Raw genomic sequence first — 14,623 nt, 5'->3', positions numbered from 1 at the left:
AAAAAAAAAAAAAAAAAAAAAAAATAAAGATTGTAAGAATTTTACAATAGACTTACATTTCCAGGCTGCGTTACATCATTGCAAAAATAGCAACCGAGGTCCATACCGCGGGGATTCCTAGTTTCCAAGTCTGGCGAAATCGGATTAGTGAAATTTCGAGTGCCGTGCCTCTGTACCGTGTAAGAATCAAAACCTAAAGCAGCATTGATGGCTATCTTGTTTTTAGCAGCACAGAGGACTGTAGGTAGCCACCTGGCCTCTCGAGAATCCAATAGAAGAAAAACAACGTCACTATTTTCGACAAGTTCCTCCAGTTTTTCTAGGGACTTCTTCGTAGACTCCAACATGCTCTCACCAACAACATGCCCAGGCATTGGAATGTGTAAAATTACACCTTCTGCATTCTATGTTATTAGTAAAATTAATTTAACAAAACGTCAATACAGTCAAGTCTTTTTTACTACTCACTATGCTCGGTCGGATGTTTAACACAGCATCCTTAGCTGCATAAGCTTTGTGCTTATGCTTTACAGCATCCTGATGACTGTACAAACTTTGTCGCACTGTATTGCTGTGAGACACGTTAGAGTTGTCAACAAAAGTTATGTTATTCACTCCCCAGCCTAGAAGAATTCTCGCTACTGCACAACCTAAGGTTCCAGCGCCCAATAAAAGACACTTAAGGTTATAGATCTTTTCTAAATCTAAGTCAGGAACAAGACGCCACTTCATTAACTTCAAGTTTAGGGTAACAGCTCTGTCTGACAATCTAATAGAAGATAAAAATGCCATTGAGATATTTGAAATACTTATGCTTATTGCGTGTTAGTGTCCAATTCATTTTTAAATAATTACTTGGTTGGATCCATCGTATCTGACAGATTGACTATGGTAGGACCCAGTTTATCATTTAAATTGCTCTCCCAACCCACCAAATTACTCAAAAACACAGAATCCCTCTCATTTTTGTAATTTTCATACTGTTTGCTCTTGAGTGCGAAAACTAAACTTTTCTGTGTTTTATTCCCTCGTATAGATATGAATTTAATAACTTTTGAAAAATAATATGTAGGACAGTGCCAGCATAAAAGACATAAAAGATTGCGTAAAGGCCAGCCTGGATTAGAAGTTGCACATGGATCATAAAATGCAAAATATATTTCATTACATTCCTGAAAAAATAAGCAAATAAATATAGATATAAAAAAAATTATAATTATTTTCTTAAATAAAATGAATGTTTTTATACCTGTGATTGTTTTTCACTGCTTGTATTGATTGCTTTTACTCCTGCTGCTAGGTCAACAATAATCATTTTATCTCCTGATAATAAAACTGTAAAGTAATTTTTTGTCCTGCTATCTAATTGTAAAAAACCTTGACATAAATCTTTCACATGCTTGGCTTTGAATTCCTCATTGATCGACTTTGGAGACTCTTCATAGTACATTTCAGGCAACTTCAATGGAGTAGGATGCGCAACCCAGTAATAAAATTTGTACTTCTTTAAATCTGAATAAGCTAACACTAAGAATAACGACAATTTCCATGGACTTTGCAATGCTGTTCCATCTTGAATGCTGTTTATAACATCTTTTCCCATGGAGTCAATAAACTTCTCAGGATTAATTTGACGAAACGCTTCGAAGGTGTTTGTATTAATCATACGTCCACAGCAAAGAACTGACAAACTATTGTCTACTGTTTCCAGGTCTCTAAAAATTACCTGCATGAAATTAAATCCGATAGATATTTAAAGTAAAATGACTAAAATAACGAATCGTACCATAAGTATAAACTTACTCATTGAATGATGTGAAGTCCAATGTCAGTGGATTGCTGTTGTCTTCGTTCAATGACTGAAGGCCGTAACTTCCCCATATACTGATGCTTTTCTCGTCAAGTTTGAACCTGTCAATCTTCAACTCGACGAACTTCGCCCAAAAGGTGCTGTCTGTGGTCGATCTTAATTTCGAAAATTTCACGAACTTCGACATCGTTCCAAACCTCTAAAAAATGATCGTTTAGCAATAACGCGCTACCCAGACAATGATAACAACACAACTTACGAGTTCTAGACGAATTCCAAGGCCAATCGCTGAGCCAATTTATCTCGAAAAACAAATATATAGAATTATCACACTATCGACAAATGACTGATACCGTATGAGAGAATTGATGGAACGGGGGAGGGAAAACAAACATACGACAATCCTCGCTTTGGACCATGAGTTCATGAATTTCCCACGTGCGCATGCGCATGTTTTTGTAGATTGACAGAGATCGCACCCCTTTCAAAAATAATAATAAAGCAACCTGAAATAAATTTCATTCGATTCTCTCGCCAAACTATGCTGCAGTGCGAAATGTTATAATTACTTTTTAATACACAAAATATTATTTGTATAATTACTTTTACATTTATATTATAGTAAAATATACTATAGTACTATATACTATAATATAATAAAATATACTTACACTACTATGTTACTTTTATATTTTATACTATATTTTGTAATACACTACAGTATACAAAATATAATTACTTTTTATTACAAAATATTATAATTACTCTATAATACTCTGATTTACTAATTCCTAATGATTCAATCGAAATATTTAAAAGCGATAAATGTTAAGAAATGTCCTAACCACGAAATGAAAATCAACTTGAATCATTTCCTAAAATTTTACTTTAAATCACATGCGTGTTATTCACTGTAAATTAGCCCAGTATAATTCACATCCTATGGTTTGCAAATGATCGCAAGATTCGTCTATTCACCGATTAAAATTCGTTATAAAATCAACGAAAGTAATGGCGATTGTTATTGTTCTCAAGGTAGGAAAATATTGTAGGTACGGCACTGTCGATGACGTCACGAAGACAGTATGGCCGGACAGCATCGGCTGTCTGCATTGTAACGTACGAGAAACGCTTTCCGGGGGTTCCACGGGGATAATTTAAAGGAAATATGTCGGATTATTTAAGATCTGCTCTGGGATACTTGAACGGTGCCGGAAACACCAACGATTACGTCGGACAAATACTGGAAATCAACAATGTGAAACTACGCGTGACCAGACTACTTGCCGAGGGTGAGTCTGTCAACCCCTTACAGAATACTTCACTCTCATCGCACAATTTTATGTCTCGATCGAAATCGACTCTGATGTCACTGTTATTTTTCAATCACTGAGCGAAAAATACTTTATTTTCTATGCAACAGTCGTCAAACTATAGAAAACAGCGGTTGTCATTGTGCCAACAATGTGAGTTATCCAACTCTTGACATGTGTCAAGTCTGTTTTGACATTCAAACACGAGACGTCAATGGGCCAAAATTTTGCTGTATCATTATCAACATTAATAAAGAAAACCGATTAGGTTAAACGTATATGTTCAAGTGTCTATTTAGTATTCACAGGTATTATTCTGTGAGGATTTAATATGTAACTCCTGAGTGTAGTTTGCTATGTCGAATGTAGAAGTGAATTTTTATGAGAAATCTAGTAAGACATTTTTATACGGTGAATGATTGTTGATTCACTTGGAAATATCGATGCCTGGAAAACATGACCACTGAGGCATTAATATTTTTAACGCCAAAACTTCATCATGTACCTTTAAAGAACTTAAGACTATATTCTTTTTCTCGAGTTATTCATTCTGATCAATATCGAAATACTTGTATTAACAGGTGGTTGGGCTTTGGTATTTGCAGTTGAAGATGTAAATACAGGAAAAGAATATGCACTTAAGGTAGATCATCGCTGTGTTTGCATTGTTCCAAAGCAAGTTGAAAGAAATTATTCTAATCTACACTTGTGCTTTCAGAGGCTCATAGCTGTAGACGAAGATGCCAATAAAAGCATCATTCAAGAAATAGAAGTCTTGAAAAGGCTGTCTGGTCACCCAAATATAATCCAGTATCTCTATGCTCAGCGTTTGGAACGCGAAGATCGTAAAGGATACGAGTATTTATTAGTAACGGAACTATGTCCCGGAGGCACCGTCGCAGACGTACTCAGAAGTTTATCGACCAACACGTTGTCCCTTGCGCAAATCTGTAAAATCGGCTACCAGGCTACGAGGGCTGTGCATCACATGCACAGCCAGCAACCGGAGCCACTGGTACACAGGGACATAAAATTGGAAAATTTTTTAATCGGTAGCGACGGTCTGATCAAGCTCTGCGACTTTGGTAGCACTTCCAATCAGCAAATCTTGCCAAATCCATCTTGGAATGCTCAAAAACGCGCCACCTTGGAGGACCAGATGGCGAAATACACCACACCCATGTATCGAGCACCAGAGATGATGGACACGTGGAATAACGAGCCTATTGGTCCTCCGGTTGATTGTTGGGCGCTTGGCTGTATAATATACTCTCTGATAACTCTGAGACATCCATTTCCTGAAGGTATTCAATTCGCATCGTATCAGCAGCGTGACCTATTCTTATTCAATTTCATTTCATTCGCAGGTAACAAGCTCGCAATAGTCAATGGCAAGTACGCTTCGCTTCCGCCTAATCCACGTTTAGCCTGTCTGCACGACATAGTAAAGGGATGCCTTGAAGTGTCTCCAGTGCGAAGATTGACCACGTCGATGATACTGGAGCGTTTAGCAGCGATAGCCGAATCTAATAACTTCGATCCCAGAGAACCCCCGAAAGTGGAAGTTCCGGTGAAGACCCCACCACCTCCCAGACCTGTTCAACCACCACCCAGCACGCCTACTCCGCCTCCGAGGCCATCTCCTCCAGTGAACGCACCTCCCCCAAAGCCTGCTTCGGCGGCTCAAACTGCCGTTGCCAAGATCCCCGTAGCTCAACCGACAGGCCTATTTAGCTCGTTGAAAGGCGGTGCTGGTAGTATTTTAAGGAACCTAAAGGACACTTCAAGCAAAATGATGTACTCTATGCAACAGAGTATGGCCAGAACTGAGTTAGACGCCAGTTACTTAACGTCACGTATATTAATCATGCCCTATCCGGCGGATGGGATAGAGTCTGCTTACAGAGCTAACCACGTGGAGGACGTAAGAGCATTTTTACAAGCTCGACATCCTCCGCCAGCTCGCATACAATTGTATAACTTGTCTCGTGGCCGACCGAACGTGTCCAGGCTTCCTGGTAGGCACATCGACTGTTCGTTTGCCTATGCTTCCTCGGATTCTAATGCCCCGCTGTTGTCAGCCCTCTACCAAATATGTCAGGATATTTATCGGTATTTGAATGCCGATTTTAATCACGTTGTTGTGTTATATTGTAGCGTAAGTATACCTTGTTATCTACCGTACGAATTGTAAAGACGTGATGATTTTCTAACGTTGTTTCCTTCCTTTAGGATGGATACAGAGCCAGTGCGACGGTCGCGTGTACGTTATTGATTTACGCTAGAGCGTTCACCAGCCCCGAAGAAGCTATAGCGATGTTTACAACAAGACGGCAGCCTCCTCAGTTGCAACCCTCGGAATTACGTTGCATTAATTATATGAGCTTACTGAGTACCGGTATACAGCCTCATACGAAGCCCCTAGCCCTTCGTTCGTTAGTAATTAAACCCGTTCCGCTGTTTACCAGAGCAAAGGATGGTTGTAGACCTTATATAGACATTTACAGCAACGGAGCTTTAGTATTTTCTACTAAACGGCAAGAGTACGAGAATTTGAAACTGTTTGGAATAATGAAGGGAAAGGTTCAACTAGCTCTTAATAATGCCACCGTTAGAGGCGATGTTACACTGGTTATATTCCACGCCAGACAGCAGCTGGGTCGTATGATCGGCATCAAAATTGCCTCTGTTCATTTTCACACCGGTTACATACCGTTTGGTGAATCTGACTTAACATTCAAGAAAAAGGATCTCGACGACGCGCCTGAAATTGGCGGAAATTTTAGTGTTATTTTGGATATCGTGGTAGCCGAGGAGAATCCAAAAATGGCTAGAGTTCCAGCTCCTTGGGAAGCGGAAGCAGCCTCGAAATTGGAACCAGATCCATTATTCGGGTCCACCTTGGAAATGGAAGAAACTTTGGAGAGCTTCAGAACTGCTAAACCAGAAGAGGTGAGTTATAGAAAATTATTTGTTATACAGTAATTAGAGTTTAAAAATTTCGTAATATCTCGTTGCAAAAATATTAGGTTCAAAAGGAAGCGGCAGCTTCGCAAGCGGTAGAAGCGCCAGAAAGCAATGTTAACGTAGTGCAAGAAGAGCCTCGACAATCGGTAGAGGACGAAGAAGAGGAAACAAAGGAGGAAAGCAAGCTGCAAGAAGCAGATTTGTTGAATCTGGGAATGCCAGACACCAGTACCTTAAATAATACTCCAGAGGCTGCAGCAGCAAACCCGGAATTAGATATATTTTCTAACTCTAGTCAGAAAGAAAGCGATCTCTTGGGAGGCTTCGGTGATTTTATTCAGCGAGAAACGAATAACACCGTGCCCACCATTACCGATCCTGTCCAGAATGATCTGCTTTTTGGACACGATCAGCCTACTACTAGGAACGATAATACTAATAATAATTTGAACGATTTGTTCTTCAACCAGAGCCAGCCCACTACCAAGCAGAACCTCGACGATTTGTTCGATCCACTCGGTGGAAATACAGCGAACAATCTTTTAGGAAGTATGCAAGGTTCTAAACCGAATACCGCGAAATCTCCGGCTGAGGAGAACTTTCCGAGGAATTCGAGCGTTCCGAACTTCGCAGCTCAGAATAAGGATCCGTTTGCGAACCTTGCCAGTTCGCTGGGCGCTGGATTAACGTCCAGTTGGAATGGGACACCGAGAAACTCCAATACTCCACAATCCGCTAGTCCTGCTCCAGCTAGCACGCCGATACACACGAGCCCCAACACGCACAAAAATGCAACCAGCGAGAGTAATACCGCTGCTGCTGCTGCTGCTACTGCTGCTGCTGCTGCTGACAATTGTGCAACAAGCAATAAAACGAACAAATCGAGCGGAGATGCCTTTGAGGATCTGTTAGGTAGTCAAGGATACAATTTCTTCAGTTCAAGGAAAGCGGAGAAGGACAGTCCGAAGACAATAAATCAAATGAGGAAAGTAGAAGCTGCGAAGAACATGGATCCGGATAGGTTGAAGATTGCCGAATGGACAGAAGGAAAGAAGGGTAATTTAAGAGCTCTCCTGTGCTCGTTGCACACGGTTCTCTGGCCAGAAGCTGACAGGTGGCAACGGTGCGAGATGCACCAGTTGGTTTCCCCTGCGGATGTGAAGAAAGCTTACAGGAAAGCTTGTTTGGCTGTACATCCCGATAAGGTATCATTTTAAAAAAAACATGAAACTATCGATCAAAATATTGATATAAATTTGAATAACGAATGTCGATTGTGATCTTTGTTTTCTTATTATTCTTTGCAGCAAGCAGGAACAGCGAACGAAAATATTGCGAAATTAATTTTCATGGAACTAAACAATGCATGGAGCACATTCGAGAACGACGCGTCACAACAAAATCTATTTAGTTAATTATTCCGATTTGACTGTTATACACTTGTTATGTCCACGAAATTAAGGTAGTTCCTAGTGAAAAGAGAGACCCGAGAATATTATTAATTACTATTAATTGTAAGATATTAACTATATTATTATTAATTGTAAGACATGACTCTTCGTGTTGCAACATTCCGGCTAATGTTATCTTAGCTGTAGTAAAAGAAAAAAAGAGATAAGTATGGGATTATAGAGAATGCAAATTTTTGGAAAAAAAAAAGAGAAAACTGCATTTGAATAGTTACCTGTATACATGCATCTCTTTACCATATGAAAAAGGAAGCCTTGTAAGATCACTTAAAAAAGAAAAAAGAAAGAAAGAAATAAATGTATTAAGCGTAACTGCGGCATAACGTATAAATGTATATAAAGCAAAATGTAAATTAAGATTCCAAATATATAAAGATATTTTCCGGCCGACTACAGTTTCTTCCATGTTTCAACGTCCTTCTATTTTCCATCTCACCAAGACCCTAACATTTAAAAAATATATATTATAAAATATTTTGAACGCCACAATATGTAACTTCCTGTACAATAAAAAAACGAAGATTATTCATTTAAAAGTCGAGTCTTTTATTATCATTAACGACAAAGAAAATCAAATAACAACGCAATTCTAATATTCGAATTGGGAGAGGTTGGAAAATTCAAAAGGAAGAATCTGATCTTACTGTTCAATGTCTCATGGTTTACAGAAAGACGCACATGATAGATATATACGTGTAGTGTAACACGTATCTGCGCGAGGGGATAGTATGTATACCGTAGGGGTGAAATTTAAAGGGAGGGGCTGCACGAAAATGGCTGTTATACACGGGGTAAGACGACTACAAGAGGGCAAGTGACGGTTCATCCCTGTCTTCCACATTGACCAATTGACATTATTTTACGACAATTGATACGGTTACCTAATCGATAGCTATTATGTGGCGGCTAAGAAGCAATCTTCGTGCTCCTCGTCACCCACCCCCAGATCTGCGTATCTGACATATGATTCGCTTCGGGAAAAGGTAAACTATCTCCCTTATTTGCCTTCCCTTTCTGCACGTTCAAACTTCCAAAATTCGGTCGTTAAGCTTCCTCGCTTGAAACCTTGTGCTCGTTGTCACGTCGCGCCTGTGAAAAGAATCCCACTATATTTCCGAGTAAAGTGTGAAACGTGAAAAGGGGGTAGGCGCAAGTAACACAAAAACATTTTAGAGATAAAGTATGAAATAAAAGAGTAAGAAAAAAAGAAAAAAGAAAAAAACGGCTTCTGCGAAAGTAGAGCTACGTTTCGGTGTCACGTAGTCGGATTGATTGTAGTATCATTCGCGCAAAGAAACGCGACACATCTTTATCGAAAATTGTCAACAATGTGAGGCTAATTTCTAACGCTATCCGCGAATCCCAATTGCTACGCGTAATTGTTACACGAGATACATTTTATCAACGATCGAATTGTTACGTTAATGTCAATTTGAACCGATTGCAGATTGGAACCTTACGCGAATGATGTAAGTCGTAAGAGCTAAGAGCAAAAGCGTAACGAAGTGAAGAGAGAAACAGAGAAAAGCGAAGAAGATGTTCGGCTTCCCTTGGAGAATTCTACTCCTCTTTCTGCTGGGTGCCTGTTTTTGTTTCTGCTCTACGGATCTTGCCAGATCCGCGAGAGCCATTAAGGGACGATTTCGAACATCTTACGCTGCATGGCGTGTCATGCTGTGTCTGACACAGCCACAGAGCTCGCTGAAGACAGACGTGCAGAAGGCATGGGAGAAGGCGAGGCTGGAGTCGTCTCACGCGGATATGAACGTATCTTTCATAGAGGCACCACCAAAGACAGACTCGCTGTCCCACCCTCTGTCATTGTTAAACAAATTCTGCAACGATGTCAAAGGTGGGAAGACCGTGTTGAGCCTCATCATCGGAGGAGGATCTGCGGCCAAATTTCTCGTGACAGCTGCAGCTTCATTAAACATTCCAGTCTTGTGGCTACCATTCACTCACGAGGATTTCCTCAGACAGGTTTGTTGTAGTCATAATCGAGCCTATAATATTTCTAAAAAGTAAATCTCTAAACTTGACGATTATTATCAATTTGAGATTCGAATTTACAGGGGAATATCGGTCAATACGAAAGTCGAGTAGGTTCCAGTACGAAGGAAGTGGGAGCGGCTGCCGCTGCCTTGATGCACAGAGCAAACTGGCACGCATTCACTCTCCTCATAGACACCACCTTGCTACCAATGACTCATCTTTTACACGCGAATCAAACAACGTTAACGCCTAGAACGATTATACACCTTCCAACGAACGACAAGACCTTGAAGATGAGATTGAGGAGAGTTGCCGAGGAGGGTGGCAGCGGAGGAATCATAGTGATGGCTTCAGACTTGAACACCGCGCGAAAAATCTTAACCGTGGCTGGCAAATACGAGATGCTCGCGGGTAGATTTCTGTGGCTCTGGTTGGACTTGAAAGCGGAACTGAGACCTACCGAACCAAATGTAATCAGCTCTCACATTATACACAGCTCAAGATCGTCGATAGCAACGAATGAAAATCCTTCACCCGTGCAGAGTATAAGCCGAAACGCGAATCTCGTAGCAGAGAGCCAGTTGTCGTTGAATTCTTTGCCCAGTTTGGCCAACGACATACATCGACTGCAAGAGTACAGGTGGCAAAGCGAGAGGTCTGTGAATAAACAGGAAGACAGAAGCTTTAATTTCGACGACGACGACGATATTAGGATAACGGACAAAGATTTGAACTCGAAGGACTTTATGCCAGTTGGTATGCTAGTGTTGAGACCTTCTGGCATAAAATTAATGGGCAACGACCCTATATTATCCAGAATGATCAGGGAGACCTCTCAGGCGTTGGACGAAACGTTTTTAGAAGTGAAGCCGAGGCTAAATCGTTTAGGAGAGGCCCAGCTCGACGAGAACTTCATACCGGAGTGTTTTCCAAAGAGCAACGCCAAATTCCTGACGAGCAAAGTGAGGCACAATGTTTCCAAGACTCTGACTCAGAAATTACGGTCATCGGTGAGTCAACTTTCCAAAGAGAAAGCCAAGTTCCATTTGCTGAACTTGCAGGCCATAAGATTCCCTGGGAACAAGACTCAATTGAGGCACGTGTTTAAACAAGTTAAATTCATTTTTATAGATTCATTCTAAACCTAAATAGCGTTGGAAATAATATACATTTCTCTGTTACATTCCATGCAGATGGACCAAAGTCGGCACAGTGAAAGGTGGGAGAGAGGTTCATCTGGACACGATAATCTGGCCAGGCGGTGGAATCGTGCCAGCGTATTTGGAACAAGGTGGCGAGAAGATCGGCATGCCGATGTATCGCATAGTGACAGCACTGGCACCGCCGTTCACCATGGTTACGAATCTGCAAGAGGGTCTTTGCCTGAGAGGGCTGTACTGTCGTCAAGAAGACACCCTAATGTGTTGTTACGGTCTAAGCATGGATCTGATGTCCCTGGTATCGCGCGAATTAGGATTCCGTTACGACCTGTATCTAGTGAACGACGGCCTGTTCGGCAAAAGGAACGGTAGCACGTGGAACGGGATTATGGGAGAGCTGGTGAACGGTCGAGCTCAATTAGCCTTCGCACCACTCAGCGTGTCTGCTCGCCGAGCGGAGGTGGTCGATTTCACGACGCCGTACTACTTCAGCGGTGTGAGCTTCCTCACCGCGCCAAAGCTCAAGTCCGAGATCTCGCTGTTCGCTTTCCTGTTCCCGTTCAGCATGGAACTGTGGATCGCCGTTTTCACGTCACTGAACTTCACTGCCATAGCAGTGGCACTGTATGAATGGTTCAGCCCATTTGGCCTGAACCCATGGGGTAGACAACGAAGCAAAAACTTTTCGATAGCCTCTGCTTTGTGGGTGATGTGGGGTCTTCTTTGCGGGCATTTAGTCGCATTCAAGGCACCGAAGTCTTGGCCTAACAAGTTTTTAATCAACATTTGGGGCGGTTTCTCCGTTATATTTGTGGCCTCGTACACGGCTAATATAGCTGCCCTCATCGCGGGCCTCTTCTTCCACCCCGCAGTGAGCAATTACCACGACAAAAGCGTAAGCAGATACTTTTTTACATGATTTCTTTCAATTTTCTCATTGTCTCTGAATGAACTACTTGATAAATGACAATACCTCTGTTTCAGTTACTGTTGCAAAAAGTTGGCGCGCCAAGGGCATCCGCTGCCGAGTACTACGTACAGAAAGCAAACACGCAGTTGTGGTCTCACATGGCCAGATATTCCTTGTCGAACATCGCCGAGGGCGTGGAGAGATTGCGAAACGGTAGTTTAGATATACTTATAGCTGATACTCCTATTTTAGATTACTATCGGGCGATAGACGACGGTTGTCGGCTACAAAAAATCGGGGACACCATAAACGAAGACACGTATGCCGTTGCCCTCACCAAGGGCCATCCTTTGAAAGAAAGTATATCTAGAGTTATAGCCAATTACACGAGCACTGGACTATTGGATATCCTGCAAGAGAAATGGTAAACTACTTTGAGTAAAAAAAAAGAAACAAAAAAAAAAAAAAGAAAAAAATGGAAAGTAGATACCAGATGGATGGTTGTGAGAATCAGAATGTGTTGAAACAGGTATGGTGGTTTGCCCTGCATTCGAGGAAGGGAAGGAATGGATGCCGGCATTGAGCACGAACAGGGTGGGCAACCCAGACCACTGGGTGTGGCCTCTGTCGCCGGCGTATTCTGTCTCCTGGGGATGGGCGTTGTCCTTGGTACAATTATTTTAGCTGGGGAACACTTGTTTTACAAATACACGTTGCCCAGATTGAGGCACAGACCGGAGGACTCTATATGGCGCAGCCGTAACGTGATGTTCTTCTCACAGAAACTCTACAGATTCATCAACTGCGTGGAACTGGTGTCGCCACACCACGCTGCCAGAGAACTGGTCCACACAGTACGGCAGGGACAGATTGCCTCCCTGTTTCAGAAAAGCGTCAAACGAGTAAGTGACATTTTGCTTCCACGGTAGACCGATACGTTCCTCATATATCTACAAGGTAACCATGTTCCAGAAGGAACACGAACAGCGCCGAAGGCGCAAAAGCAAGGCACAATTCTTCGAAATGATACAGGAGATTCGAAGGTGAGTGCCAAAGAAAGTGGACGCTATAGGACTACTCCGATCCAGAAATAGACATTCCACATTCGCTCGTGATGCAGAGGTCTGAATCGGCGAATCGTTTCAATTTCACAGAGTCCAACAGGAGGAGAAGATAGAGACTGTGTCGGAGGAGCAAGAGAAGGTGAAAGAGAAAGAAGAGAAAGCTGTAAAGGGAAGGGAACGAAGCAAGAGCAAGAGCCCTCTGATGCCTCGCAGTCCAAAGAGATCAGAGAAGAGCAGAAGTTCCATCAACTTGTCCAGTTCCAGGCTGGGATTGTCACCGATCAGTCTGGAGGCTCCTATGAAGCCTAGAGAATTCACTCTGAGCAGCACCAACCTCAGGGCAAGGAGTCCTCTGGAAACGGTGGGTCGTCGTTTAAGCCACGGTGACGGTGGATCACCACCACCGCGTCTGGGCTCGAATTTCGGTGGTAGCGCGACGCTGAGACCCTTGGCACCGACCAAGAGCGACTCCACCGGAAGTACAACACCAACGGTCAGAGGCGAGTCCACCGGAGGAAGTGTGCACACACCCAGATACGCGAGGAGTCCAGCAAAACGAGGACAATCATTCCCAGTGTTTGCCACATTGAGGCCACCGCACTCGTCCAGTTACCAAATGTCCAAGAGCCCATTGCTGTCTCCTAATAACGAACTAACATCCGCCATCGGACGGAAGCTGTCCCGTGAATGGGGATCCGGGACTCTGGACATCAGCAGATCTTCCGAGACGGTCGCTGGCGGCTGTTCCTACACACTGAACCCGGAGATGACGTTATCCCTGGGGCGGCCGTCTCACGAGAAGATCCAGGACGACGCTCTGCCCATCAAGAAACCTATAAGAAGAGCCAGGAGCCATGAGAACAGAGACACGGGCAAGTTGATGGCTGATCTACCCTCACCGAGACTCACCGCCCAACCGGTAGTAGGAGGCCGATCGGTAAGCGAACGAACTAAAAAGCAGTTAGAGTCCGAATTGAAAGCGATTTTAAGTGCCAGAGCTCATCATCGCGACCTTCATCCCCCTTGATAGATGACTGTCTACTTCACCTAACCTTTCATAAAGAGAGAGAGATAGAGTTCTTGCAAAAGCGAGCCATAAAAAGCTTCGGGGATCGTTGCCTCTGAGGGGCTTTGGTTGATTTAAGCAATATCAGATTTATAGGTCAATTTGTAGAAGAGAAAAAAAAATCCGACAAACAGTAAAACAAAAAAAAAATATATATATATATAAAGGAAAAAAAAGTATATATATATAGACACAGTGTCTCCGGAGATAATTAAAGTGTAACACAAAAAAGAGATTCTCTTATGAGGAAAAAGCGAAATCTCTTTATCTGTTCATGTTGTTACGTACATTGATAATACTGATAGAGTATGTTGATTAAAAAAAAAGAAGAAAAAAAATGGAAAAAAAAGTGCTATAAAACTTTAGTAGATTGTCTTAATGAGTAGCGACTTAAATGAGTAAACTAAAGTATTTTCTTGTTGGCATTTTAACTCTACAGAGGCTGTCGGTCTGGGCGAGTCTTTCTTAAAATTATAATATGATTATTTAGATGTCGTACACTGCCGTAATTCTCGATATTCCTTCTGATCATTCGTAGACGACTCATCGACATTTTTTCAGTTTACGATCTGAAACAAATTAGTGACGGAGATTACAATGAACAACGGCGCATATTAAAGTAGAAAGAATTGACAATGAAGATAAACTTAAGTGAAAGCTGAGAATCGCTGGTCTACGAAATTTTGCTGACTCGCATACTGCCATATAACTTTTAGTATTTCTCTCATAGAGAAAGAATGAGAGAGAGTGTGTGTCTGTGTACGTGTGCGTGTGAATAAGAGAGAGAGAATGAGTGAAAACGAGAGAAAGAGAAGGAGAGACTCGCCTATCGGACTCTCAGCGTAGAATGACCATTTACTAAAAAAGAAAAA

The 14,623-nt window shown here is 42.1% G+C and overlaps 3 protein-coding genes and 2 long non-coding RNA genes across 11 annotated transcripts in view; 2 read left to right on the top strand and 3 right to left on the bottom strand.

Moving 5' to 3' along the window:
- Positions 1 to 2,258, bottom strand: part of LOC122528888 (ubiquitin-like modifier-activating enzyme atg7) — a 3,741-nt gene extending 1,483 nt beyond the window's left edge. For 2 of the 5 annotated variants that reach the window (XR_006306682.1, XM_043654495.1), the window contains exons 1-6: positions 2,070 to 2,254; positions 1,804 to 2,009; positions 1,250 to 1,715; positions 856 to 1,172; positions 469 to 769; positions 57 to 404 (exon numbers count right to left, since the gene is read on the bottom strand). Coding sequence is in view for 3 of the 5 variants with exons in the window: in XM_043654495.1 (XP_043510430.1) it covers positions 57 to 404; positions 469 to 769; positions 856 to 1,172; positions 1,250 to 1,715; positions 1,804 to 1,997 (1,626 nt within the window). In the remaining 2 variants the exon portion in view is untranslated. Of the gene's footprint in view, positions 1 to 56; positions 405 to 468; positions 770 to 855; positions 1,173 to 1,249; positions 1,727 to 1,803; positions 2,010 to 2,062 lie in introns of those variants that run through there. The other 3 variants (XR_006306683.1, XM_043654496.1, XM_043654498.1) reach the window with 3 other exon arrangements.
- A 614-nt stretch (positions 2,259 to 2,872) lies between these two features.
- LOC122528887 (cyclin-G-associated kinase) lies at positions 2,873 to 7,801 on the top strand. Its single transcript, XM_043654494.1, has 7 exons — positions 2,873 to 3,102; positions 3,705 to 3,766; positions 3,842 to 4,427; positions 4,491 to 5,281; positions 5,356 to 6,075; positions 6,153 to 7,295; positions 7,398 to 7,801. Exons 1-7 carry the CDS (start codon positions 2,979 to 2,981, stop codon positions 7,503 to 7,505), a joined length of 3,534 nt encoding a protein of 1,177 aa, XP_043510429.1. The 5' UTR covers positions 2,873 to 2,978; the 3' UTR covers positions 7,506 to 7,801.
- Positions 7,628 to 11,766, bottom strand: LOC122528895. The gene is made up of 2 exons (XR_006306686.1): positions 11,685 to 11,766; positions 7,628 to 8,648 (listed from the first exon to the last, which is right to left on the bottom strand). It is a non-coding gene; the product is annotated as an uncharacterized LOC122528895 (long non-coding RNA).
- LOC122528885 overlaps positions 8,406 to 14,623 on the top strand; it is a 9,867-nt gene continuing 3,649 nt past the window's right edge. For 2 of the 3 annotated variants that reach the window (XM_043654493.1, XM_043654491.1), the window contains exons 1-8: positions 8,406 to 8,542; positions 9,007 to 9,539; positions 9,632 to 10,647; positions 10,745 to 11,606; positions 11,696 to 12,045; positions 12,151 to 12,523; positions 12,594 to 12,664; positions 12,776 to 13,622. In XM_043654493.1, coding sequence (XP_043510428.1) covers positions 9,096 to 9,539; positions 9,632 to 10,647; positions 10,745 to 11,606; positions 11,696 to 12,045; positions 12,151 to 12,523; positions 12,594 to 12,664; positions 12,776 to 13,622 — 3,963 coding nt within the window. In that variant the 5' untranslated portion in view covers positions 8,406 to 8,542; positions 9,007 to 9,095. The remainder of the gene's footprint in view (positions 8,543 to 9,006; positions 9,540 to 9,631; positions 10,648 to 10,744; positions 11,607 to 11,695; positions 12,046 to 12,150; positions 12,524 to 12,593; positions 12,665 to 12,775; positions 13,623 to 14,623) is intronic. The other variant, XM_043654492.1, reaches the window with a different exon arrangement.
- LOC122528894 overlaps positions 13,422 to 14,623 on the bottom strand; it is a 4,321-nt gene continuing 3,119 nt past the window's right edge. Inside the window, exons 2-3 of the long non-coding RNA XR_006306685.1 lie at positions 13,595 to 14,320; positions 13,422 to 13,518 (exon numbers count right to left, since the gene is read on the bottom strand). This is a non-coding gene — a long non-coding RNA (uncharacterized LOC122528894). The remainder of the gene's footprint in view (positions 13,519 to 13,594; positions 14,321 to 14,623) is intronic.

This window comes from Frieseomelitta varia, unplaced genomic scaffold, assembly GCF_011392965.1.
Source record: "Frieseomelitta varia isolate USP_RPSP 00005682 unplaced genomic scaffold, Fvar_1.2 scaffold_267, whole genome shotgun sequence".
Lineage (NCBI taxonomy): Eukaryota > Metazoa > Arthropoda > Insecta > Hymenoptera > Apidae > Frieseomelitta > Frieseomelitta varia.
This window is presented reverse-complemented; position numbering and strand designations above follow the sequence as displayed.

Excerpts from the sequence above, each read along its gene's own strand:
- LOC122528887 (XM_043654494.1), top strand. The coding sequence starts at position 2,979 with ATGTCGGATTATTTAAGATCTGCTCTGGGATACTTGAACGGTGCCGGA. Across the intron at positions 5,282-5,355 it reads TTGTTGTGTTATATTGTAGC|GATGGATACAGAGCCAGTGC; the intron begins GTAAGTATACCT and ends TCCTTCCTTTAG. Across the intron at positions 7,296-7,397 it reads TGGCTGTACATCCCGATAAG|CAAGCAGGAACAGCGAACGA; the intron begins GTATCATTTTAA and ends TATTCTTTGCAG.